At 37.4% G+C, this 27,959-nt stretch overlaps 1 protein-coding gene across 6 annotated transcripts in view; it reads right to left on the bottom strand.

The window, feature by feature from the left end:
- FRMD3 (FERM domain containing 3) overlaps positions 1 to 27,959 on the bottom strand; it is a 148,915-nt gene that overhangs the window by 54,690 nt on the left and 66,266 nt on the right. For 2 of the 6 annotated variants that reach the window (XM_039380275.1, XM_027721564.2), the window contains exons 2-4: positions 23,306 to 23,410; positions 10,326 to 10,368; positions 771 to 849 (exon numbers count right to left, since the gene is read on the bottom strand). In XM_039380275.1, coding sequence (XP_039236209.1) covers positions 771 to 849; positions 10,326 to 10,332 — 86 coding nt within the window. In that variant the 5' untranslated portion in view covers positions 10,333 to 10,368; positions 23,306 to 23,410. Of the gene's footprint in view, positions 1 to 770; positions 850 to 5,945; positions 5,981 to 6,667; positions 6,687 to 10,325; positions 10,369 to 23,305; positions 23,411 to 27,959 lie in introns of those variants that run through there. The other 4 variants (XM_027721565.2, XM_027721567.2, XM_027721566.2 and 1 more) reach the window with 4 other exon arrangements.

Below are 27,959 nucleotides of genomic sequence, written 5' to 3'. Positions count from 1 at the left end.
TTTTAACAAAAGATTGTAACCCATTTTTCATATAGCAATTTGACTTTAAAAATTCATTTGAAATGTTCCAGCAAAGACTAAAACATACTGACAGCACAATACACTTCAGTGAGCCAATTCTAGGTGCTTTGCATTTCAATAAAACTTCTCCTAGGAGGGTATCCAAGTAGTTTTTAAAAAATCAATTATTAAAGCTCTTGAATGAGAAAGGTTGATAAAAGTTTATAGTCTGACTCATAAAAAGTAAAACGTTCATCCAAGGACAAACAGTAACAAATAATGAAAATCCATTGACTTCCTAGTTTACAACATGATCACTCAGCTGAACAGTTTCAGTATTTCATCCAAGATAAACAGCTATAATATGAATGGCATGTTCCAGCTGTTCTATACAAACTATTATCTTACCATTCCACAGAATGCAAGCTGTTCCCAAAACGTCAGTAAGAGAGCAGTGACAATGGAATTACCCATATTTATGGAGTGACTTGGTATAAGAATTTTCAGTGCTTGGGGAAAACATCAATGAAGAACTCAAAGCAACAAGTGCTGAGAGCACTCCATTCTTCTGCAGCAGGCAGGTTTGTGGCCTGCTAAAATGTGGTAAAGCATGCATACAGTCCTGCATAGCTGGTGCAGAGATCAAAAGAGCTGTTACCTTCCTACGTTTTCCTCCCACATACATTTCTTGAAAAATGCCCAGAGCAACACCATATTTTGAACTGGTTAACAATGTACATTAAATGCACAAACAAACAAACAAAAGATACCTGGTGAGCTCTTCTTTAATCTTCAATGGTTCATGTGGGTAAAACTTCACTCTAAAGCACATGGTATATGGTGGATGAGCTGAAACATTATAAAGAAAAGAATGAGAATAGTAGCAATCAAACACTGCCTCAGCCACTCTGAAGGAGTGACTTGAAGAGTCTTAAAAAGTAGCCAGTGTAATGGTTAGCTGAGGCAGAGATTCAAACAAAAGCAGTAAATATTATATATGCTCTACTTTGGGATGGGTTCTTTTGGCAAATGATAAACAGTAAGCAATGATAATACTAAAAAGATTGAAGAAACCATTTAGTTAATGAAGCTAAAGACAATAGAACTATTTCTGTTTCCAGTATTTAATAAAGCTACAGTACTTAATCCTGAGCAATGGTATCAGTACCAGGCCCCAAGTATCATACTTTTGCAAGAAAATGGTAAAGGGAAATGGAAGGGGAAGGGGCCCCTCAGGCACTTTAATTCACAGCTAAATGAAGGCCTATAATATCCCATCTAGTTTTAAAAGTCTTTAGTCTTAACATATACTCAGTGTACACAATGTACTCTACTCAATTTTAACTTTCCAAAACCTTGAAGAGATGGCGCTTTTATGGGACAAAAAGAAGGGAAAGCAGAAGAAAAGGACAAACAAAACTACAGAGAAAATGGAGGACAACAGCAGGTCAAAGAGAGAATCATTTTTATTTATTGTAAACTATAACAATAATCACTAAGCTACCAGAACACTTTACTATACCATCTCCTTTAGTTTACTAGTTCACTGGCTTGTATAAACTGCATGTGCAAATAAGTTCATAATCAAGATATTCTTCAAGCTACTCTGACTGCAGTATTTACATGTATGCTGCAGTGTTCCAGAAACACATCTCTGTGTATCATACAGTTTCATGTGATATCCAATAGCAACAGAAAATAAAAATGCATTACATCTGTTGTTATGGTTGGTATCTTTTGGAAGGCTCAACTGTTTTTTGAGGAAGAAGGAATATTTTCATCTTTCAAGACTTCATATAGTACTTATTCTAAGTATGTCAGCCTCAAACAAAACTGCTGATTTCACATTTTTTCCTTGTTTAAATAACTACTCATTTAAGACACAAGGAGGAATGTCAGAAGGGATGCAGATAAAAAGATGAAAAATACAGGGAAAAAAAGAAAGCAAGGAAACAGTAACAAATATAAATTAAGAGGAAATGAAGATAGAAAAACAACCCTTAATTGCTCTTTAGAAATGGTTTGAACTTTCACACTAATTAAATCTGGACAAGGCCTCTGAAGGCTAGAAATGCTCGGACTGCTTTCTCTGGGTTTTGCAACTACAGAGCTGTCTTGCAGTGACTGGAAATAGACTGAAAAAGAGAGTACAGTTATGCCTTCCCCGCCCTGTAATGGCAAACTAGAAGGTAAACTGAATTCAATGTCCCAGAAAGGAAAGCAGCCACCCAGGAGGTCATTAAGGAGTCATGTTGCCTGGAGAAAGCAAAAGATAACTGAAGTAATCCTAAATAGTTCTATCTCTTCTCAATAACCTTCTTAAAACAAAGCAAGGGAGAAAAACCTGCATTTTAGGAATACCCTTCCACTTACAAAATATTACAGAAGAGATGATCTGAACTAAATAAACAAGAGTTCTTCCTCAGCAAAAAAGGGACTCCTAAAGATTAAGATTGGCAGATTAAGAATTAGTTTGTGTTTGAAATTATTTCTGCTTGACTGAACAGCTAATGCATGGCCTGCAGGGCCCTAGCAAATACGAGCCTACAGCAAGATCCTAAAACGTACTGAATTTTACCCAAATTTTTGGATGTCAAGGAAACAATTGAAAATTTGGCTATGGTAAAAAGAAAGAAAGAAAGGAAATAATTAGTTATATTAGAAAAGCCACACTCTGGCAGTATGCAACAACTGTATAAAAATAACAGCTGCCCCATACACAAAGAGTATCACAGGGAGGAAAGGATGGCATACACTGCACTATAGAGATAGCCCACCTTCATAGGAAAGGTTAGAGTAAGAAATGTTTTCTTGTAGTAGAAGAACAGTATAGAGATGCATACACCAATGCACAGAATATGCAGGAGATTTGCAAAGGCAGTTTAAAGCCTATTTTCCACATCTTTTCCTAGAATCAAGCTTCTCTAACAACATTTCTCCTCAGGAGTGCAGCAAACAATACAATACAAGGCTGCTGCAGCCCACTAAGCAGAGGTCCTCTCTGAGAATCTGCAAGAATGGAACAAACCAAGTCTGGAATTTGAAGTGTTAAAAAGCATATGATCGCCTCCATCCAATTCATCTCTGGAAATAAGAAGGTGCCCTGCAATTACAGAAGGAACCAGGATCCTCTTTTTCTGTTCCTTTTTCCCAGTTAGAAAAACAGCCACAATGAACACATGAATGGGGAAGGAGGGAACCCTCAAAGCTATACACTTGTTCTTTCCATCTTAATTTTAAAATGGATCATAAGCTTAATGTTCTTCCAAAGACACATTTATGTAAATATTTAGCAAACCTTTGTCTTACAGATTTTACCACACTGGAGAAACACACACAAGAACCTTATGTTCTCTCATTTACTTTGTTCTCAGAGTGGAAACCAAGATAGGCGTTGAATTTTATCAGCTCAAGAGATGAGATTGTCAAGCGAGATAATTTCTCAATTCCTTGAAAATTACTTTCTACCACTTACACATTAAAGTGGAAACAGTAACAACAAACTTTCCCAAAACAGAACTCAATTAACAGAAGCACATTTCATCAACACAAAACTAGTGTGCATATAAATCAGTTTTATAATAGCTATTTCTTATAAGCCTTTTCTTTCAGAGGGGTCCTTTATCTGTCAGATAAGGAGCAGCTGGCATAGTGAAATGCCCAAGGCTTTGTCAGAATTTCCTACCATCACAGTTTCCTTTCTCACTAAAACAGATTCACAATTACAATAATTTCAAAGGACTTTAGTGTGGAGAATAATGCTGATAGCAAACCCCATTGCAATAGAGCTATTAATTTGCCAGTTCATGTGCTAACAGCACATAAAAGGTGAAGGCAAAAGAATAATTAAAATCATTTCAATGAAATCAAATGCTGAAACCAGTCATGATCCAGACACTTATGAAGGAACTACACACACAGTGTAGAAGATTTCCAGGCAACTGATTGTACATTTTTAAAGTTTATTTCAGTTGCATTTAACTAAGACGAAGTATTCAATGTACATGAAACAGTAAGGAACTCCCTAAATTAAACCCAAACCTGTGACATCCTGACCAGAACAAAGAGAGATATGAGAGCTGCCTCCCTTGGCACAGACACCAGTAAGTAAGAGACTGTCTCACTTGCACTCATTTTTAAGCAAAGCCCACAAGAAAAAATACATATTCATATTACAACTCTTTTCATAGAAAGAATCTGAAACAAGAAAAAATATTTATGTGTGCTGGTTTTGGCTGGGGCAAAGTTAATTTTTTTCAGAGTGGCTAGTATGGGGCTGTGTTTTAGATCTGTGAGATTGCAACATTGCAGAAAACTTTCTGCATTTCTCCTTTGTGTTACATATTCTCTGAACTGTAGTATCCTACTAAAGGTTAATGAAATTTAAAAAACAAGCAAGCAAAAATTACAGCCAAACAGTCTACATTTTCACTAATGTTGCAGAAGGATCTCTGAGGAACCCTAAGACATATGCCGTTTTTTCCATGTACCTCTTCCCTCACCAAATGTTTATCCATACCACTTGCTGAGCATGTTTAAAGCAGACTGGATATTACTCATGTTTTTATGCATAAGAGATACCTGATCTATCATAAATCTCAAATTATGGGGTCTCCCACATTGCACTTAATTAGTTACAGGTCAACACAAGGTAAGGTGGATTTTTGTCAGCCATTTATAATAATGCTTTAAAATGTGTTATTAAATCTTCAAAAGGATCATAGGTAAAGAATACACAGCATTCAGATTAGTGTATGAAGAATAACACAAAACTTCCTGTTCTCATTTTGCATGTATTTATGAATCTCATATTTGATTAAACCCTATTTTAGATTTGTAGTGAGATGCCCATTCATTCCACCTGCTTTCACATTTTAGGACAGCATTAGAGATTAAGTAAATCATCTTGAAAAATTCCAATGACCTGACACAGGAGAACATCCTTTTTGCATTACTCATTAGGATCATAGAATCATAGAATGGTTTGGGTTGGAAGAGACCTTAAAGATCATCTAGTTCCAACCCTCCTGCCATGGACAGGAATGACTTCCACTACACTAGGTTCAAACCTGGCCTTGACCACCTCCAGGGATAGGGCACCCACCATCTCTCTGAGCAACCTATTCCAGTACCTCACCACCCTCACAGTAAAGAATTTCTTCCTAATATATTATCTAAACCTATCCTCTTTCAGTTATGCAAGGCAGCAAAAAAACCATGGAAATTTTGAGCTCCTGCACATCAGACCAACAGAAATTTTCCTGTTCCACTGTCATCAAGAACAAAATTCATAGCTAGATATATAGCACAAAGCAGGTTATAGGATAGCTGTATACTTACTATACAGAATAACCTTTGAAATTAATCAAAAAACAGCAAGAAGGAAAGTCCATGGTAAAACTCTGTTCTTTACTTAAACATTAGTGCTGATGTGACTCAGGTTTTACACCATAACATTCCTAGGCAGAAAATAAGTATTAAAAAATGTAAGATGGCCAAATACAGAGATTTACTGTCAGCATCTGAGAGAGAACAACAGTATATACAAAAATATGCAAAAGAACAGAAAAATTTATGTGAAAATTTCTTTATCTATGTGGAGGTTTGACCCCAAAAATCCAATCTCCAAGCTCCCCCAAAATTTGCCTCAACGCAGAAGAGAAGTTTTCAGACAGGCACAACTCAGCATGGGGGAACTATATTAAAATTTATTACTAACACAATAAATATTATAGAAACTAAAAAGCAAATAAATACACAGTATTAATACAATCTCTACCACCCCTGGGGGTCCTCACACATCAGTTCAGAAGAAAAACCCTCCAGGACAATAGTTAAAATCTCTCTCTCATTGGGGTATCAGGGAAGGGGTCTTTTGCACCCCCACCAGCTCCTTGGTTTCTGCTGAGGTCTCCTCCTGGACTGCAAAGGAACATTTACTCTACCAGGTCTCCATCACGAGGTCCAGGGAGTCAGCTTTGAGTCCTTTCTCCCTGGTTCGTGAAGGTTCCTCCCAGAGAGTAAGATGTTCACTCTTTCCTCTCCATATTGCAGGGTTTCTGGGTCTTGCTCAGTCTTTATACCCCAAATAGTTTTCACCAAAAGTCCTTATGCAGAAAAGGCCTGCTTAGTTTGGCTTCTCTCTGTCTCAGCTGCTGCATCAGCTCGGCTTCCACATGTCACAGGGAGGCATTCCTCCCCCTGCATTCCTCCTTCGGTTTTCGGCTGCCCACGCCCAAACCTCACGTAGGGCCTCCTCCAAGCCCCTCAGCCCGTCTCTCGTTGCTTCAGTCTCAGCTCAAGGTCGCTACCTCTCCCCCACCATTATGGGGGGAAGAGGGTAGCAGTGAGATTGCTTCGGTCTCCCTCCTCTGCCTGGAGTTCTTCCAGCTCTGCACGATCAGAGTTGCTTCTCCAGCTCTGGACCACCCCTCGGCCCGTCTCTGGCTCGGTTCCAAATGCCGTGCCTGCCTGCCGGGGGCTAGCTCCAATCCCCTGGTTGGACTCTCAAGTCCATGCCACCACCTCTCCTGGGCAGTGTGGGGGGGAAAAGCCCCCTAGCCTTTTGGCCACAGGCATCTGGTCCAGTTATAATACTGTTCCGGGCTCCCTGCAGCCCAGCCAGGGGGGAAAAGAGGGCCTGGCCCCCCGCAAGGGGCCCTCTCACCTCATGGCTTCCATTCTCTCTCTCTCTCTCTGCCAACAACTTCCTTACAGCTGTTGTAATATTCTAATTTCACAGAGGTGGAAAACAGCTCCAACTGGCTCCTTGTCAGAAACTCACCTGGGACCAACCACTTCCAGCCCCTTCCGGGGGTGGGGGGGGGGCGGCTCAAACCAAGACAATCTAGAATCACAAAAATGCAGCTACCTTGCAGCTACCTTAAGCATTCTTCAGGAGAGTTTTCTGACACACTATTGGAAGCATAGCACTCACGGCTACTGATTATAGGTCAACAAGTGGCTTCAACCAGTACAAACAAGATTGGCAGTGGTTCAGGACATTTCTCAGAAGCTAAATTTTCCCCTCTCAGGTAAAATTAGTGGTACAAAATGGCTGAGGTACAGACCTAGACTTTACACATCAGGTTATGACATAAACATTACAGTGACAATGGAAAATGCAAAGGTAGATGAGGAGACAAAAAATGTATCATGCCTTCATTCTTTGTGTTGCGCCAGAACACATTTAAGTATGGTTTTATATGTGATAAGGCAAAATATAAAACATTTTGGAAGACTCCTCCTATCATATCCCAGTGTTACTTAATATGAACTTAAAGCAATTTTTGTCAAAGCTAAAGAAATTAAAATAGTAGTACATCACACAAGAAGCTGTGGAAACTTTAGAGCTTCAGACATACAACATTCCATCTCACTGACAGAAATGTATAGCTGCCAAATTATAACTTCTGTACAACCTGACTATACAGAGGGATTGTGCCTGAATGATTCATGTAGTACTGAGGTCCATGAAATCTAGTACCTACTAAAATTTGCATTAGAACACTACTACCAATCAATCCCTTTCTGCTCCAAATATTTGTCAATAGTGAGCTGAATGAAAAAATACACTGAAAACCTTGCTACTGTGCAGCACAAATGTAGCTGAGCTCAAGCACAGAGCATTTTCAAATTTTTTTCTGCATATATGTAAGTACTTCATAATCCTATATGAATCTAAACATTCAACCTAATTTAAAACTTTTTGAATCATTAGTATTAGTACATCCTACTATTGAATCAGAGGAAATAAAAGTCTATTCTTACAAAATAGATAACTTCACTGTTTCCTGAATCCCTTACTAGCAAAGAAAGAAAATGAAATATTCATTTAATACAGTCACTATGAGTAGCTTTCTGCTACCATTTCTCCCAGAAGTCGCATGTACATAATGTATGTTCTACTTATTAACTATGAGGACCCCTGGTGGTCTAGTGGTTAGGATGCAGCACTCTCACCACCACAGCCAGGGTTTGATTCCCAGTCAGGGAACTCCTCCAGGCAGATGGAGCTTGTCAGCCCTGTAAGACCGTCCATCTAAGAGAAGGTCACTCTAAACAAACCTACGTCCTGAGGACCTCGCTGCCACCCTCCAAGCTCGCTCGGCCCCAGCAGATGAACCTTAGGATTCAAGGGTGGGCTCAGTTCAACGCACACTGTGTCTCACCTAAAAAATCCACTGCGCAGGCTCGAAGGGTAATGAGCTTTCCCAAATCTTTGTTCACAAAGACTGGCCATGAAAATTATTAACTAGTCACTTCATTGCTTCAAATTTTTACACTTTCCACCTGCTGCTAATTGTCACTTGTGTCACCTGCGACTGGGATGCTTTGCAAATGAACATCAGTAATTTCTTCTTCTGAGTCTAAACCTTTTCACAGTAAACGGAATATTTTTAGATAAAATACAATTTAACCTTGTGCCTTTAGAAATTGTTTTGTGTTCTACATTAATAGAAAAATTAATCAAAAGGTTCCTGATTCCAAATGGTTACCAAAACATCCTGTGGGAGCAAAAGATACACTTATGCATAATCTACATGGATTCTACACATGTATATAAAATATATATATATCTCTTTATTTTGTTCCTTAAATGGTTATTGTAGCAACTAAGGTCCTTCATCTGTGACAAAACACAAAGTTAAGTTACAATAGTATTAAACTGAAGTTGCCAATCACATAGTTAATATCGTGTCCTAAATCTAAGGCTGATAACAGAACTCCTCTGTTAGCATCTCATTCTCCTCTTCTGCTTTCTTAAGACCTTTTCATAACGATAAGTAACCTCATGCTAGCTGCATTTTATTTAGCTTTTTTTGCTATGCGTTCATTTTTCAGTTTTCAGAGTTCTGATTAGGATTCTATCACAAAAGCCACACATGTCCTCTGATTAGACCATCACATCACTACTTCTATGGAATTATTGGACTGACATCTCTCACATCTAGGCAACATCTATATGCAGGTAGAGTTGTCTTGAATATATCAAAACACTCTCAGTGCATCTGTTGGCAGAGCTCCTGAATATGTTGCTATGCAAAATGTAACAAGAAGAATAAGCTCTTATGCTTTCTTGGGTGGAAGCAGTGATACAAATGCAGTTAGATGATATATTCAGAAAACTGTTCTACTTCTGATACACACTGAAAGGAAGAAAGATATTAAGATAATTTCTAGTTAGTACAGTTCCTCTTTTTTTCCTTCGCTAGCACTGTTGAGGAGCATGACCTACTTTTTGTTTGCCATTCTTGAACTTAATTTTTAACTGGATAACACTCCAGCTAGCTAAACACCAGTTCACACTGAATATGCCAGGTATACATGTGTATATACACATGTATGCACATGTTGCAATATATACTACTGCTGCATTAATGGAAGAGTTTTTTTAAGTATCCCAGTCAACATCCAGCATTAACTGGTTTTGCATATTGGAAAATATCTTAAGCCTTGTCACATTTTAAAGTAAATACATTACCTCCTACACAAAAGGCACCTTGTGTATATGCATAAAGCAGAAAACAACTGTATACAAAGCATATGTGAATAAATTCTCCTTCATTTGATAAACTAAGTAGATAGTTAGATAAGAGCTAAGACAAAACTTCCAAGGAACTAAGTCAAGTCTCCAGAATTGCCAAATAAACTGTCTTCTACTGCTGGATATAAACTTTTGAGTACCAAAGTAGTTCTGTGTCCTGAAGAGGTCTTCACAGTTGTCCTATTTAATGGAAATGATAAACTAGACTGTAACCTTTAAAAAGGATAATTAAAATAACAAATTTCTATTTTGAGGACACTTTTTAAAATAATGATCATAATTTTCCCCCTACATGTGGCAGGAGCTAACCACTTAGCTCACAGTACTTGAGTTTGCTGGACTATAAAAATTATCTCAAACCCTTTCTCTGCATTGTCAGGAAGCAAGGGGTAGCAGGAAGAAGGAAAACTGGAAAAGACCCAGAAGCAAATTGCTACGCTCCATTTTTTATTGCCATCTCCCAGTGGTTGATTGTGTCTGACTGAAAACGAAAGCCTGAACATACGGGTTTTCCCACTAGATCTCCCACTCCACACAATGCCTGCTGGTCTCCGGCTCTAGCCTTGAGCAGTAAGGAAAAGCTTTTGATATGCAGCACAGCACACTGTGAGATGGTGAAATGAAGATAGCACGGAGTTTTTAGGACTGTGGATAGGACATGAAGGGCCTATTTGCACCAAGAAACAAATGAAACAGAGTCTAAATTACTGCATGGAAGCAAAAGAAAACCTTTGGACATTTCAAAATAATTTTTAAAACCTGAGCTCTAAACACTTACATTTCATTTGCTTGAAGATGGACTTGTTAGGCTCAAGCCAGTGCTGGAAAGGCAAAGCAGAGAGCAGAGGTTAATACGGATGGCAGTAGACAAAAATATCCCTGTTTGTTACCAAAAATGAGAAACAGGATTTTTGTTTCACTGAGACATACATAAATGGGAAAAGCACCTCTATACAAGAATTGCATTGTATAAGCACACTTGATGTCACCACTGCCTATAAGATGGATGTAGCTGATGTAGAAATAAGAAAAATATTTCAAAGATGCATTTGAAGGTGACAGGCTCTAGTGCTAAGCTTGGAGCAGACATGTCAGTCTTATACTTTAAGCAATTTTTTTCTAGAAGAACGATCGTATTGGACAGCAGAATAGACTATTCAGAAACTTTAACAGGATCTGTTCATTAATGCTGTCTTCTACAGTTCTTATAACTAAAGCATGTATAAGTACTTTATTCTCAGTCAAAACCCTCAGGACAGAAGTAATTGTTCTCTTCTAGCAATAATTAAAAATCTGAAGGGAAAAAGAGTGCATTTTTCCAGGAAATGTTCACAATATGGACAGCCAGTGCTCAACAGAGAGATATGGATGCTTACCAGTAGGTGCATAACTTTCCAGTAAAAGAGTGATGGCAGGAAAAGGGGTTTTTTTGTTTGGTTGGGTTTGGTGTGGGTTTTTTTATTCTCCTGGAAAATAAACTCAGATTCTTCAGTAATGAAAATCTAGGCTCACATTCTAGCTAAGAGCTTTAGCGCATCCCTTGCTAACAGTAGCTGAACCATTCAGGAGGATGTTTTGATAGACAAAAGAACATGCTGATATTCAAGTGCCACTTCTGACCACAGCCAATAGCTTTTGTACGAGGATTTTTCCGGTAAGCAAAAAATCTCCACACTAAAATGAGATCTGTGATGCAGATGCAGCTGGTCTAAAGGTGTAGTATTCAGCTTTAATAAGCATAATCAACATGGGAAGGCCTTGCACTAAGGGGTTTCATTTTTAACCCTTTCATTCCAGCTCTAAAAGCCTATGGTTTACTGCAAAAAGAAAACCTACCATTTATTAAAACATAAGTAATACTTAAAATATCCTACATTAGCTACCATTTTTCCTCATAACTTATAGTAATTCTGCTACAAAGAAAGGCCAAGGGTATATATTTGGAGGAGCTGTAGGAGCCGCCGGAAAATTATTATTTTTTAAATTATGATATCTCAAGAGTTCAGTCAAAGTCAGGATGACTATAAATTAGTTTTCTGAAACAGAACATCCAATAAGACAAATACCTTGGAAAGAACATTTTCAAATCTCTGTAGTTTAGAAACTCTTGCATAAAGTTTACGGAAGTACTGGAGATAAGCACTGAAACATACTTCTGTTTGAAGCTCACTTATCACTGAGAGAATGATATGGAACCCCAGTATTTAGAAGACAAACACCACAAAAAAAAACAACCCCAAACTCCAAACAACAACCACAACAAAAAAACCATCCTATACCATTTCTTTACCTATTTCCTTTTCCCAGTATCTCTCTTTTTTGGAGAAAAGATGAGAGAAACAGAATTGAGGCAGCAATGACTGTTTCATTGACCTACTAGAAATATCTAGCTCATTTCATTCCTTTTTTAGATTTTACATATACATTATTGATATATTTCATTCTGAATAATGGGTGGTGAGTGTTGATCATAAAAAGGTAAAGGCAATCTCATTTAAGAAATCCTATACACTCTGCACTGCTTTATAGATACATAATCCAGAATGAATTAACAGATAAGAAACCAGTCAAGACACACAGACATGAAAATTTTTTTTCCTTAACCTCTTCACGCACACACTCCACCTCAACCAGGCTCATGGCAGCCCTAGTTGAAGATTCAGACAGCAAAGAATCAATTAGACACTGAGTCATGATGTACTGCTCCCGGTAAACTGAGAGTTTAGAGGTATTCACTATTTTCATATAGCAGAAGCACAACACCATTCTATTATATTTTTTGAAAGACCAATCTGAAATATAAGCAGAAACCAGATCAGTATTTAGAGCTGTTTGAAAAAGTCAGTTACCTATTCTAAAAAGTCAGAAGTAAAAAAAGTCAATTTGCAAATATGAAACCCTCATAATTCATGATATGAAAAATGAAAGAGCAGAGACATGGATGAAATTCCCCATTCAGTGCACCAAATCCCCAGGAACGCAGATTTACCTAACATGTCTAAAAGCAAACATGTTTCACTAAGACCTGACTTTCATGGGTTAAAAACTGATTTGAAAAACACTGAACAACTAAGCAGTGTACTTGCTTGTGGAGGTCACGGTACTGACAGGCACTTTTAAGAAGCTCATATTTCTGTGATGACCTTCTGTTGGTGAAAGATTGCAAATGTGCACACAATTTAGCTGAATCTTCCAGAAAACTGATCAGTTACTTTATAATTTGTGGAGATTTTCAAAGACACAGCAATTAGGTGCTTAATGCTCGCTGACTGTCACAGGAAGATAAACGTCTAGTCATAGCTAATGCTTCTGAAAATAGCCACACCTATATTTGTTTGAATATTTCAGTTCGAGTTTTAGGAAAGATTTTCCCCTGAATACTTACTTATCTTCCAGCCTTACAGCATTGACTATTAATAATTAATACATGTGTCTTATCTCTGCTATAGAGTGTCCAGGCTATATTTATTCCAAGATTAATTAGCTGTTATAGCTAGGACCAGATTAAGGTTCCCATAAATCAATCAAAGGGTTTCCGCAGAAACTTTAACTTGAAAAGTGTCTGGTTTTCCAAAACGCTTTTTTATGTAGCAATATTTTTTAACAATTTTCCTGAAAAAGTAAAAAAAAAAAATACCTGATGAAAGGAAAATAAAACATTTTGAGTTTGCTTGTCAGGACAAATTTTAGAAGCATTTTACATGTTCAACAGCAAAGAAATGTCATTAAAACTGTATGCCACTCCACCTTGTGAGAACAGTTCATATGTGTTTTCCACTCTTTATAGTAAGACTAACACTTCATAAGACAAATAAAACAAACAAAACTAGTCAGACGTAAAATTGGAGCTAGATACAAGAATCTTTCATTCCTCTACTAGCAGTAAAATGTGCAAACTAGGGAGAGAAAAAAACCTCCAAAACTTTTCTACAGTTTCATTTTTTTCCTCATGTATTTGACACTGTAGTCCATAAAGGCTGCTTTAATTGGATGATGGCTTACAGTCTCAAACCAGGTTGGCTTTATATGTGATAGTACTTAACAGTTATCAGAAATAATTTCTGCAGGGGCTGAGCCTCTTGTTTCACTGAGAGCATGTTAGCAACATGGTTGTTGCCCAATGGGGAAGAACAGTTTGAATCCTAATCCAGCTAACGCATATTACTAAGCATTCATGTTCAGCACTACTAATTTCTAATCTTTTTGCCAAAAGAGGTTTGGGTAGCCACTGGGTATCTCAGTGATCAAGACAGATGTCCTCACAGAAGCAGAAGGCAAAGACAAAGATACCCAGAGATCTTCAAGGTCAGTCATGAGATACCTAACGAGTCTTGGTGCTTCAAGTGCCAGTGGTGAGTAAGATAACTATTCTGGGTATCACTTTTGGTGCTGGAATCATAAAATATGCTGAGAATTGCCTTCTGACTAAGATTTCATTGTGATTGCATGCTGCGTTTCAGACTGGTGCTATCTTTACTTTGTAAATAGAGCCTTCACCTCTGATCAGCCTTTAAGTGGCACTGAGTGGTCATTAGCGAGGCCAGGTGTGTTCTTGCTTACCCACAAATGCTGAGCAGCTGATGTGGTATCAGCTTTCATAGCAAATGCTCATGGTGAGAAAGGACACCACGCAAGGGTAAAAGCACCATTCTGGAAAGTCAATTTAACTCCACAAACACTGATGTGCTTTTAGTAAAGGGACTTCAGCCAACAATTTGTTTCAAACAAAGCCATTCACTGCGAAGCTCTGAGAGGACTGAGCATGGTCTCAATAGAGCACAGGGTAAATGGCTTAAGAATTAGAAATGGTGAGGAAAGAGGACGCAGCCATAGAATCATAGAATGGCCTGAGTTGGAAGGGACCTTAAACATCATCTATCTCCAACCCCCACACCATGGCCAGGGATACCTTTCACTAGACCAAGTGGTTTAGACCTCCATCCAACCTGGCCTTGAACATTTCCAGGGATAGGGCACGCACAACTTCTCCAAGCAACCTCTGTCAGTGTCTCACCATCCTCAAAGTCTCCCCTCCTCCAAGCCAGGAGGTTTTTTGATTTAGTCCCCTGAGAAGCAGTTATGAAGGGGCAATCAAAAGTGGTCAAATATTGTGAATATTTAAATCTCCCTTGACAAGTAATACTTAGCCAAATAAAATTAATTTTATTTAAACTTCAACCCTATATTAATCTTGAAAATTAATACTTAACCTCTTCTTTTAATGGAGAGCATAATTAAAGTAAATTTTCTTTAGCCTCAAGGTAGTGAGGCTAAAGGACCAGGTTACAGCCTGGGAAAAAAACCAAAAACAAATGAACAAACAAAATAAAGTAACAGTACCCAAAGCTGATGGAAACTCTGAGAGGGAAATTAATTGGATGCCCACTCTATACAGGCACAACAGATGCCAAATGACCCAGGGCACACCGCATGTCTCCTTCTTCATGCGCTGAGCCTGATACCATTTTTTCATGGTTTTAAGAACCTTTATACCAAGAATATCAATGTTGTTCTGATGTAGCAACAGAGCTGCTCCTCTGTACTGCTCCCAAAATCAGGACACTGACTCTATTTAGTGATATGCTAAGCAGGAGCAAACAAGGTACATCACTATCACAAAAATTAATCTGATTCAGAAATAGTAGAATATACTAGAACAGAATAATTTGTATGATTATGAACTGGAATATATTAAACAAATTTCCAAATTATCACTCTATTAATCCTTCACAATAAAATATTCAGAGGAACACCAATGCTGTATGTTGGAGAGCTCAACTTATCCATAATTTCTACATCAGCTGAACATCTGGCCATAAATTCTGCATATATTGATGTATGTATGAGCCACCACATGCTCACAGACAACAGTTCACAAACTGACAGGAAAAAAAATCTTTGTTTTTATCAAAATAGCTTGCAGAATGGTTTATTCTACAAGTTTATTAATTTTCACACAAAATATTTCAGTTAGTAGCATTTCTGCTGAATTAAGTGTATATAAATATATATATTCACTTCGCACTAATATTCATTTCAGTCCAATTCTTGTTTAGTACCTGAATGCAACTCCTCTGGTAAAAGCAAGCTACCATTTAATTCAGCACTTTGTCCCTGAAAATGGACTGAAGCAAACATTTGGGAAAAGAACAAGAACAATAAGTTCCCATAGTGCTCACTGGGCCTTTTACACCAGCCTCTATTACAATTTTTTTGTAAGTCATTTTAGACTTTCACCAATTTGTCTAAACTCCTATTTTAATACTTTTAATACTTTTTTCATATTTTTGACAGCTACCATGAATTTTATGACTGGGTATGGTATTTTAAAACTGTTTCTCAATACCAATTGCTTTATAGTTTATTTGTGCTTCAGTTCTGTTGTAAGAATTACAGGGCATTCTTTCCCTGATCACTTCCTCCAAGGCATTTTACGTCATATCTTTCTCATTCACTTTTGCTCATTCTCTTGCTCTCACTCCTTCTCTCTCACTCACCTCTTTTCCTAGCTGTATCATTCGAGTCTAATCCACCTCTTTTTGTATTAAATCCTTTCCTACGTGACATAATTCTCACGGCCTTCTTGGTTCCTTTTCTAGTTCTACTATATTTTTTTGAACCAGCATGACCTGAACATCAAGCAGTGTCACAGCAAGACTTTATGCAAACACATGTAACTTCTTCGATAACTCTGTCCTGGAGGAAAGATTCATATGCATGGAGAAGGACTAAAATTTTTATTTATCTGTGGCTCAGTCACTCTAGTGTTCAGTCTATAATACTTCTGTTCTACCCCTTCAAAGAAAATAGAGAGCTTCCAGACAGATCTTTTCACGTAGCTGTATGGAGCCTTATGATTCATTACACAAAGACATAACTTCATTAAGCTGAGCTTGCAAATTATCTGGTGTGTCTTCTCCCAACCTTCACCATTCTCAACTTAGGTTATGAGATTTATCAAATATTCTGCCTAGGTAAATTGGAAGTGATGTACTCTAGAATCCAAATGGGTCTCCCCATCAGCCTTACTAGTGAAATAAACGTGCAATCTGACAAAAAAGCTCTCTCTGTTTAGAATTGCCCAGCGGTTTTTACCACGTTTAAGACTGAGAGCAAAACGAGAATTGTATCTCTGACAGTTCTTTAGAGGGAAACTGGCAGACATATCGACAAATTCATATTGCACAGTGTCATCTTTCTAACAATGCACCAAGCCAGGCTCTGTGCTCTGGGGAAGTCAGAAAATCCTGGTGTGCTCAGAGCCACCATTCAAGATCAACTGCACAGAGAGAATGTATTCACAGAGCAGTTTCACTGATTCAGAAGCTTTGTTTTCATAATGCCAGGCAGAAAACCACTCCATTGCTGTGCTGCTCCCAGACAGCCCTGCAGCACATCCACATGACAAAGCATCTTAATGTTTAAGGTCTCAAACCTTTCTACAGTGACAGTTTAGACTTCACAGTTGCTTCAGAGTCCTACAAAGCCTTTTCATAACACTTCCAAGCTATCCTATGGGTACTTTCAAGGTAGTTCTGCCTAACTACCAACTCATACTTTCACACTCAAAAACATAATCATAAGCATGTGTTCAGACCAACCCACCAAGGGTAAAAAAAAAAGGAAATACATATTTCCAACTTTAAATCACTGCTCAGGTGTCCTCCTGAAGAGACTTGAATATATTTCACCACACTAATATCTTCCTTCAGTTCAATCTTCCATTGCCCTCAATACCAATGACCTCCTTCAACAAAGTGTCAGCTCTAGTGACAGATGCTGAACAGATGCATTGTATCATTCTATTCTCATCTCATACCAGTTCAAAAAAAAAAAAAAACAAAAAAAGAATGTTCAGTCAACCCAGGGTATCTGGCACAGAATAAGCCATGCTGCATTTCCTCGAGGGTAAGAGTGTGGTAATTGACCCCAATATAATATCTAATACATTAAAATATACCAGTAAGTAGTTCCTTGAGTAGGAGAATCAGTAACAGTTCCTCCATCTGTGTTTCTTGTTTGAAACTACTAAAAAGTGCAAGCTCCAAATAATGGTTTCTGTGTTCTTACTGTGTCTCTGTTTCAACTACTTCTAGATTTCCTGGAGTTGCTTTGCCCTACAGCATTTCCCACAGTCAGAATAATAATGGGGTTCTAAACACCATCTTGCAGTTTACCTTCTTGTGACCACACAGGAACCTAACATTTGAGAACTATATAGAATCACAGAATCATTAAGGTTAGAAGAGACCTTTAAGACCATCCAGTCCAGTCGTCCACCCAGCCCTGTTACCTTTGTAACCCCTACACCACTAAACCACAGCACCCAGGGCCAGATCCAGATGCCTCTTGAACACCTCCAGGGATGGTGACTCCACCACCTCCCCAGACAACCTATTCCAACACCTGACCACCTAAAGAGTGAACAAATTTTTCCTAATATCTAATCTGAATCTTCCCTGTCTCAGGTTAAATCCATTTCCTCTTGTCCTCTCACTGCAGACATGGCAGAAGAGACCGGCCCCTGCCTCACTGCAATGTCCTTCCAGGTAGTTGTAGAAAGCGATGAGGTCCCCCTGAGCCTCCTCTTCTTGAGACTAAATGAACCCAGTTCCCTCACCTGTTCCTCACAAGACATGTTTTTAAGACCTTTCATGAGCCTTGTTGCACTTTGCTGAACACACTCCAGCACCCCAATGTCCTTTTTAAAGTGAGGGACCCAAAACTGAACACAGCACTAGAAGTATGGCCTCATCAATGCTGCATACAGGGCGATGATCACTTCCCTAGTCAAATCTGACCAAAACTGGCTTAAAAAGTTACTACAGCTGAGAGTCAGGGAGAAAGGCAATGTGATCCCAAATACTTAGTTTTCTCAGAAATCCACGTGAAAAAATCGACAGTTAATATATGAACATTAGGAACTCCTCTGTTCCCAGTGGAATATCATCACACATAAAATGGCATACTGCAATTTACTACATACTACTAGGATAGTCTTGACATTTTTGAATATATCCTAAGGCACAGTTTCCCTAAAGGAACATCCAAATGTGATGTAAAAAGATAAAACAGCGGATATGATATAGAACCTAGAGTCTTTAACTGCTAGATAATTTGATGTCATTGTCATTATTACTCTCCCATATACCCAAAGATACAAAAAAGCTATGCCTTCTTTTGTGTCTCCCATGCCTCCTTCTTTTGTGTCTCCCAGGATTTCTTTTCTGTTCTGGAATAGAAAATGGAAAACTATAGAAAATTTTTAAAAGTTTAAGTACGCCCAAAAGATACACACACATTTACTTATGTAATAGGAAAGGATTGTTATAAAAGTGGGACTGAGGGGAAAAAGGAGTGTATACATTATAACTTACTTGAAAAATAACCTATAAAAACAACAATGTGTTTTCCCACATTTCAAAATTTTGTTCCAATATAAGACAATTAGCTCAATTATCTACTTTTTTTTTACATCTGAATGTTCTAAACAGAAATTTTGAAATATTTCATTTGAAGCATCTGAAATATTGAAACAGTCCATTTTTTAAATTCTCAAACTCAGTCAAACATTTCAACACTCCTAAGTCAAAATGCTACATTTTGGTAGCATACTCTGAAAGAAGACATCTATGGTGAAATAAAGCAGGTATTTTTGCCTGCCTGGGCTCCCTCATTGAATTACAAAACAAAAGGATTGTAAATTAGCTTTTGGAGCAACTCTGAAAGCTTCGTGCAAAAAAATTTACATATGAATAAAAGGGAGCAAGTATCACTAATAGACTAAATGCCAACAGGAGTAAATCTGCATAATATTTTATATATATGTATGTATGTGTGTGTACACTATATAATAATATACTATTATGTCATATAGCTTAACTATTCAAAGAGCCAATCAAGAATAATTCACTGAAAGCCAAAATTAAATGCATGATTTTGGCAGTTTCACATTTGGAATCATTGATATAGCCCTTTCTGTAAAAAAACAGAGACTGTTTGCTGTTGAATATAAACTACAGCAGAGGCTTTCACCACTTCCAAGAAACTGGGCAAAGCACCATGAGTTGTACGCTACCTACATCAGAATCAATATTAAGTCTCCTAAAAAACAGTTATGTTTTTTGGTTGCAGCTCCTATTACATGCATTTTGGAAGAACCTTCAGAAGATGGTGCCTAGTCTCTATCTTTGTCGGCATTTAATATAAACTCCTTCCATAAAATTATAGAGAATTATTTACAAATCTAGTGTAAAAACTTTGCCCCACTACCTCTATTATGTTGTTCCAGACAGTGCAGCTCTCACCAGTTTAAGAAAGCACCTCCCTTGCATAAACTTTCTTTTTCTTTCTACTTTACAATCTGATGCATGTATGACCATATCTTCTTAGCCTTTGTTTTCCAGCACTAAATGTGTTATGTTCTTCTTAACATCCTGTCATAAATAACTTCTCCATTCTCTTTATATTCTCTCTATATATACTCCTTCTCCTTCTTTCCTCTTTCCCTCCTCAGTTAAATTGACCTTTCTTAAATGCAGATATCTAGATCAGAATAGTTGAGGTCTCACTAGGGTGTAACAACATTAATACTTTCCTGAAATTTAATCCTAAGAAAAGGCAAATAAATTTATCATTATTTATCATAGTGACATAATGAACTAAAACCAGACCAGTCACTATGCATTTTATACATTATCCCACATCTCTTTATTTGTCTATGGGGCACTGAAGTACAATGTCATACACATTGTTAACTGGTACAGGATGAATTATCACTTTCTTTTCAGTGGGAACACTAAACTGGGGAGTGCTGTTCCTAAACCATGACATGAGGCATTTACTGATGAACTTTTATCTAGCTACAATGCCTAAGTTCCGACATAATTATTCATAAAGTCTCATGCTTGTTATACTATTAAGAGATCATTGGTTAGTATGTTACTTTAAGATCAGAAAAAGATCAGAACAACAGTCTTCTGCTGCAGAAGTTTCAAAATTCTTCTGCATCTGAGTAAGAGGTATTTATGCATGTCTGTATGCAGAAGCAAGATTCATGTAAGTGAACCTCTACAGGATCAGAGATTCAGAAGAGCCAGATGACATCAAAACAAAATTACTTTATTATAGCATTTGGTTGAAGTTTTAGTCCTTAGGATGGAGTCTGTGGCAGAGGAAATATCCACTCTGAGGGAAAGCATTTTACGTTTAAATATTAAGACGTTCAATCTTAAAAAAAAAAAAAAAGGAAAAAACCAAACAAAACAGGACAAAGGGACAATAGAAGAAGATAGTGCACGTAAAAATAGCTTATTTTGATGAATTGTAATATAAGAGAAAAATACGTTTCTTTCAACTCATCATCAGAGTTTTTGAGTCTGTATAAAGAAATATCTCTTATGAAGCCTGTCCTAATTCACAAGATAATTTAAAATAAAGAAATAATATCCAAGAGAAGTTATCCATCTGCTTAAAAGCATGAGAACATTTAAAAATGCATGTATGGAAAATGTAAGTTTGATAAGTTTATTTAATAATGGTTGATACAAGCCATCCTACTACTCAGGATGGCTACAGTATTCTCAGTTGTTCAATATAAAGGGGAATGAAGACTTAAGGTTTTTTAAGTAAGAACATAATTTGTTTCTCAAAATTGTCTTTTGCTGCTAACCAAGAGAAAATTTTAGCTTCCTTAAAAGCTATAATCTTCCATAAACTTAACATCAAATTAGATATACTATAAGATATAAACAAACAACTGCATAGTCGAGGTGGATAAGACACTGCAGAGAATTTGAAATACGGGAACCACGTAAGGTAGGCTATAATAAGAATCACAATGGGGTTGAGTTCTTAGAGTCTTTTTCTGAAGCATAACTTTTTTAAAGTATTCTGACTAAAAAAAAAAAATCAAAGTTTTTTTTGTAATAAAACAACCCCTGTTAAGTAAAATAACTTTTCTGTAGCTATTTTTGAGTGATGTCAGAGAAAGGCCCAACAGAAGTATTCATTAAGTTCTACCTAATTATAGTCTAATCTAGCACTCCACCTAATTTTCCCATCAATTCCAACCAAGTGAACACCTTTGTAATTGCTATGAGTGTGCAGAATTAAGAACACTGGTCAGAATAACGGCTAATTATTTTCATTTTAAAAGGGGGTTGCAATGGAAATGATTTGCTGCAGCTTCACAAAGCTGTTGCAATTCTATAAGGTTGAGCTGATGGTGATTCCCAAATTCTGATGATTTTTGATAAAACTAATTAGGGTGTACCAAGAGATATCCAGCAAAATGTTTTTTTTCCTCTTATAGCAGTTTCAAACTGGTGATTGTTTCCAGATATTAAATGCCAGTATATGTCCCCAAGATATTTAAAGTCCTATCTAAGTCTTAATCTTGAGACCAGCAGGATGACACAGTAAAGGAGGAGTTCTGAATTTCACTGTCTGAAGACTTCTGCTTCCTGTGTTGACCATTCTTTCCTACCCTCAAACAGTAAAAATATCTGAAGCTAAGCAGGGGATAGCAGTAGCAAATCCCCTAGAAAACACCACCTGCAGGACAGGACCACCTTACACCTAGGAAAGATGACTAATCACTGCCCACACAGACGCCTAGAGCACAGGCCTGTAAATTTTATTGCACAAATGCAAAGATGGTCACAGGGAGAACCAAACTGATGAATCCGCACAACTTGACAAATCATGTCTGTTTTGTGTATTACAGATTTTAAGTCATAGAATCATAGAATCATAGAATCGATTGGGTTGGAAAAGACCTCCGAGATCATCGAGTCCAACCCTTGGTCCAAATCCAGTCCATTTACTAGATCATGGCACTCAGTGTCACGTCCAATCTGCGTTTAAAAATCTCCAGGGATGGTGAATCCACCACCTCTCTGGGCAGCCCATTCCAATGCCTGATTACTCTCTCTGTAAAGAATTTTCTCCTGATATCCAACTTAAATTTCCCCTGGCGGAGCTTAAGCCCGTGCCCCCTTGTCCTATTGCTGAGTGCCTGAGAGAAGAGACCAACCCCCACCTGGCTAGAACTTCCCTTCAGGTAGTTATAGACGGTGATGAGGTCACCTCTGAGCCTCCTCTTCTCCAGGCTAAACAACCCCAGCTCCCTCAGCCTCTCCCCATAGGACTTATGCTCCAGTCCCTTCACCAGCCTTGTTGCTCTTCTCTGGACCCGCTCCAGCACCTCAATATCCTTTCTGAACTGAGGGGCCCAGAACTGAACACAATACTCAAGGTGTGGCCTCACCAACGCAGAGTACAGGGGAAGGATCACTTCCCTGCTCCTGCTGGCCACGCTATGTTTGATACAGGACAGTCCACACAACCTGTAATGAGTGGAACAGAATTTCTCCTTTTAGCTATTAAACTTAATAGGATTTTTGCCTACATATCCCAAGAAGCATACTCTACAGAAAACTAAAACTCCCAAATTCCACTGCACTGCCAGAGCCTAGAGTTACTCTGTGCTAATTCTGTTTCATGCTTATAGATTATTTCTAGCTCAAGTGCCCAGGAGAACTACACAAATCAGAACGTATCAATTTACCCGAAACTAAATAGATGAACTGAGGGGAAAATTAAATTAATAATGACACTTTAGGAACATCTACAGATTATGACCAGAGTATATATCCTTAGAGATACATAACTTTGAATGAGAATTTACATGTTTATTGAAAAAAAATCAATTTAGCATTACTTAAAAGCAAATGTAGTCAGAGATCATATACATACCCTCTGCTTCTCAGGGTCAACATATCGAATGCCAAAATAGTCTTTTTCCAGCAAGCTGTAATAGTTGCAGATGTGATCTATAAGAAACTGACCTTTGGTTTCCCTCTGTAAAAAGAGAAATAATTGATACATTATGTTGAGTATTCTGAACTTGCTGTCTACAAAGTCTAATCAAAGTGTCAAGGCAAATGGCACATGAAATTTGTTGTTATTCAGATGAGGATAAGGATTTAACCATTTATCTTCTCTAAAAGATGGAGGAGATTAATGATTAATACACTCTCTGAATATTCACAAATTCATTGGTTAAGAAAATATCACTACTACTCCTACCTCAGAAAACCGCATGCTGCTCTAATAGCCACAAATTTATAATATTTAATATATTACTAGTAATCATATTTCCACTTGATGATATAATGGCATAACAGATACTCACTTACATATAGAATTTCAAAACAGTGTGTGGGTTTTTTGTATGCCCCAAGTCTGTAAGCAGTTTTGGCAGTGAGTATCTTACTGGATCTTTATACAGTGCCCACAGCAAGATAGACCTGATCCTTAATTCCCAGTCAGTACAAGGAAAAAATGCCCAAATGACTGAAAGAGATGTTTTCATTTTTGCACTGCTTCTGGGTAAAAAATTTCATTCTTTATTTCTGCTTTCTTCAATCCCAATACTGTGTTTCATTTCTCTTTTATCTACCGCCTAATATGGATATCCTACACGAATTTTCACATTTCTTCTGATTAGCTGATGTGAGGGTTCAGCTTGGCTTTTTTTCTGAATTGTGATTTGTGTCAATATTAACACAGAGCTAAACCTTTTTGCCTAAACCAGCCCATTCCAAGTAGACAAAGGTGCTTTACCATGCAGTAGTGTCAGGTCTCTGCACTTTTTCTTCCCTCTATCTGTCTACCCTGGTCCCACACTGAGACACCTTTGCTGTGGACTAGGTAGTGAGTTGTATCCTTAGCTGACATGAAACAACTTGAACTCACTTCTTTAATGTCTGGTGAATAGAAAGTACACAGGACATCCAATCATGTTATATAAAAGATATTACTCAATTAGCCTTTCTTTAAAAACAGGCAATTTAAGCCATAAACAGGATGGCAAGCAAAAGGGAAGAGAAAGCTTTTGTATTTCTCAAGGTAATTTACAAAACTGGATATTGTTATCCTCTTCATTTCACATAGAAGCAATTGAGACAAAACCAGCACCATGACCTGTCTGAGGTCATACTCTAAAGGGCAGAGAAAGCAACGGCCTCAGGTCCACCACTCTCTGGTAAGACCTGCTTCCCACAGGAAAAATGAGACATGCTTCAAGACTGGAGAGTTAGAAAATAATACAATACATGAACAACTGCTTTCTTTTCCTATCTTCACAATTAAAAAGGAGTTCTGACATGGATACCGTTGCTTGTCTTTTCATTTCCATCACTAAACAAAGAGATAACTAAATAAAAAGTACTCTCAGTTAAGCCACTTACAGAGAACTGCATTGCCCTTCCAGTGTGCCAAGGCATTCCCCGCCATATGGACCTTCTCTCCTCTTGAATCCACTTCCAGCCACAATGGAATTACTAGTTTCTCTACAGATTTCTTTTTCCTACTTATGGAGGCCTTAGCTTCAATTCCTATTGTGTAAGCCATCTACTTCCACTAGTCCTATCTTTTTCCACCTTTATCTCCTACATATTTACCCTGCACTAGGTCCTATACTTTTCCATACTCTGCTTCTTGCCTGGAGGATATCTCTTGCCTTGTCTGCACCATGGTATTTCTATAAATTGTTTGCCTATTTTTAAACAGACATTGTCAAAGGATGTTAATCCAATCTGTCTATTCTGTACATGCTCATGTAACCTCATGCTTGGCACCGTGCACTGCTGCCTTTTCCTGTGTTACATAGCTGCAAAAGTCTCCTTCTGTAATTGTTTCCTTCCAGCCTTGAGAAATTTAAAAATTAACTTGTTTGACATTAGGAATGGTTAACAAACACACTGACATTTATTTGGTACTGTACCCAGTTACAAGTATTGGGCAGCCTAGTGACAACATAGAGAAAACTTTCCTCAAAATGCAAAGTCCTGCCAAAGACTGAAAAGTGCAAAAAGAAAACTGTCATTCTGCGGCTGACAAAAAAGGTCTACATTTACACAGCCACATCTCAATGAACTGTTTTCTAATTGAAAAGCTTATAGTCTGCAAAGTTTTGTGACTATGAGAGACCATCAAAACATTATGACAAAATTGCACAGTGACATTTCATTACAGAGGCAAAAGGAAAATCATGAACACACACGACATTTAAGTTGCACATATTTTTAAGATTAATCTACAGCAAACTAAATAGAACTCTGTTATTTCAAACATGAAAACAGATTTTACTAACAACAGTACATGAAAGAAATCCATCTCATTTGTAAATGAGGAAACCAGACTAGTCATATTTTCATGTGACAACATTAAAGGGTGTTAGAGGAAGAACACTCAGCAATACAATCTTCTAATTTCTACAGGTTTGCACTCTAATCTGTTCATTTTAAAAGTCTTTGCTTGACTAAATAATCACAAGTTCTTTGAGTTCCTGAAGAAGCTGATAGAAGGCTATGGCAAGTACGGTGTTTTTTAATTCAGTAACAATGTTCCCTTTCTGAAAGGAATCGATGCCCTAGTTTTCTTGCTTGGAAGATAGACGATAGAAATAAACCAAACAAAAAAGAGCAAACGAACAAAAGCCTCCAAGCTAAATTCATGCTCTAGGAATCTTTAAGCCTGCCATGGATAAATAAGAGAGACTAGTTAATAATCTCACCCTTGGTTACTATACACATCAGTTCACTACCAGATACTAAATAATATTCAAGACGTATAAAAGCTGCTAAATTGGCACATACATAATGTAATGAGTGTTTTTACAAGAAATACTGTTGCAAACATTTCACTCTTAATGCTTTTTAAATACCTGAAATTTGAAAAAACTCAGTTCTTAGTTGATCCACAGAGGAAAATACTTGATGTGGAACACAGCATGTCAAGTCCGAATTCATAATACATTGTGTGACAAGTAGGATGGGCAATTGCTGCTAATTTTGTTTTCTACAAAAAACATACATAAACACTTTCTACACTTCTCTAACAATGCTCCAAATTCTCCTGATCCTTAGAAATCGATGATCTTTCTCATCTCCCATGTTCTTATTACATATTACTACTTATTACCGTACTATAAAAGAATATATTAAATTCAAAGTTTATTCTCATTTGTGAAAGAATATGGATAAATTAAATTAGAAACTGCCAGTCATCCACAAGAGAGCAGAGGAATGGATTTAGGTCACAGGATAATGAATATAAAACATTGCCTGAAATTTCAGACATTTGCCATGTAGCTTTCCAATTAAGCAATCCTTTTAAACAAACAAACAAACAAACAAAAACAATCCCCAGACCCTTCTATATCAAAAAAGTACTTTGCAGCAATTCAGAAAAATACTTTTAATACTACATTTTAGGATGTTTGTCAGAACATGGAAAAATTACATCATTAAAAAAAGCCATTATTTTCAAACACTACTGAAACATGTCAGCCACAAACAAGAGGAATCTAAGAGCAAAAATTAAATCATACTTTTAAAATTTCCACAGTTCGAACCTTTGATAATTTTACCACAGTTTACCCAGAAGTCATCAACTACTCTCCAATACAGAAGACGTATGCAGGTAGAGAAACAAGAGTCACAAAAGTATGCAAGCAAGAGATAGGAAATGTCCTGGATTGTAATCAATACAATGTTTTCAATGAAAGAATACCATGTTAAACAAGCCACTTTTTTCTAAGTCCATTAATTGAAATATATCTGTCTCAACTGAGATATATTTTCCTTCAGATTTTTGTAATCTATACAATGGCTTTAAACAAAGTCCTGTAATGTAGACATTTCACACACTCAACAAAAAATAGGCTTTTGGAGATTCCTATAAATAATTTGAGGAATTACTCCCTGATTTGTTTAGATAAATTGGCACAGACAAGATGAGCATGTTTTTCCTAAGGCTGCATTTGAATATCTGACCTTAATACCACTAAAATCCCACAACAAACCCCAACACACATGCAAGGGATATAATGCCATGTAAATGACAAAATCCCTGAACACAGAAGGTCAGCTTACAAATAACTGTTAAACTCTGCTTTTTAAGCTGGGTCAAAAGTTTTCTATTGAAACATAAACAGATCAAACTAAACTAGCAGATGTTGCAAAAGAATTGAGCAGAACAAGGGACATTCTCCACTCCAAGAAGACACAAACACATGCTCATACAGAGTCTTCTATTGATGGACTCACAGGACAACCTGAGTTTCTTCCTTAGTAAGACACTGCATAAATGATTCATTTTACCTACCAGACACTCTTATTACAGCTTCCATTTCTGCAACTCTGCAAATTTATGACTGAGTAACACAATTCCTTGGTAATTTCTCTGTTATAGAGAAACTAACCCAAGCAACCTTTGTTGCTGTTGAGTAGTTTAAGTCTAACACATTATCCCCATCTCGTGCTTGCTGTGGGGATTTCTTATTTTTATTCCTAATTTCTTTATGCAACTTAAAAAACAAGAGAGATTGTATCTTTTTCTGTCA

This window comes from Pipra filicauda, unplaced genomic scaffold, assembly GCF_003945595.2.
Source record: "Pipra filicauda isolate LSUMZ 115617 unplaced genomic scaffold, ASM394559v2 scaffold191_size1418713_pilon, whole genome shotgun sequence".
Lineage (NCBI taxonomy): Eukaryota > Metazoa > Chordata > Aves > Passeriformes > Pipridae > Pipra > Pipra filicauda.
This window is presented reverse-complemented; position numbering and strand designations above follow the sequence as displayed.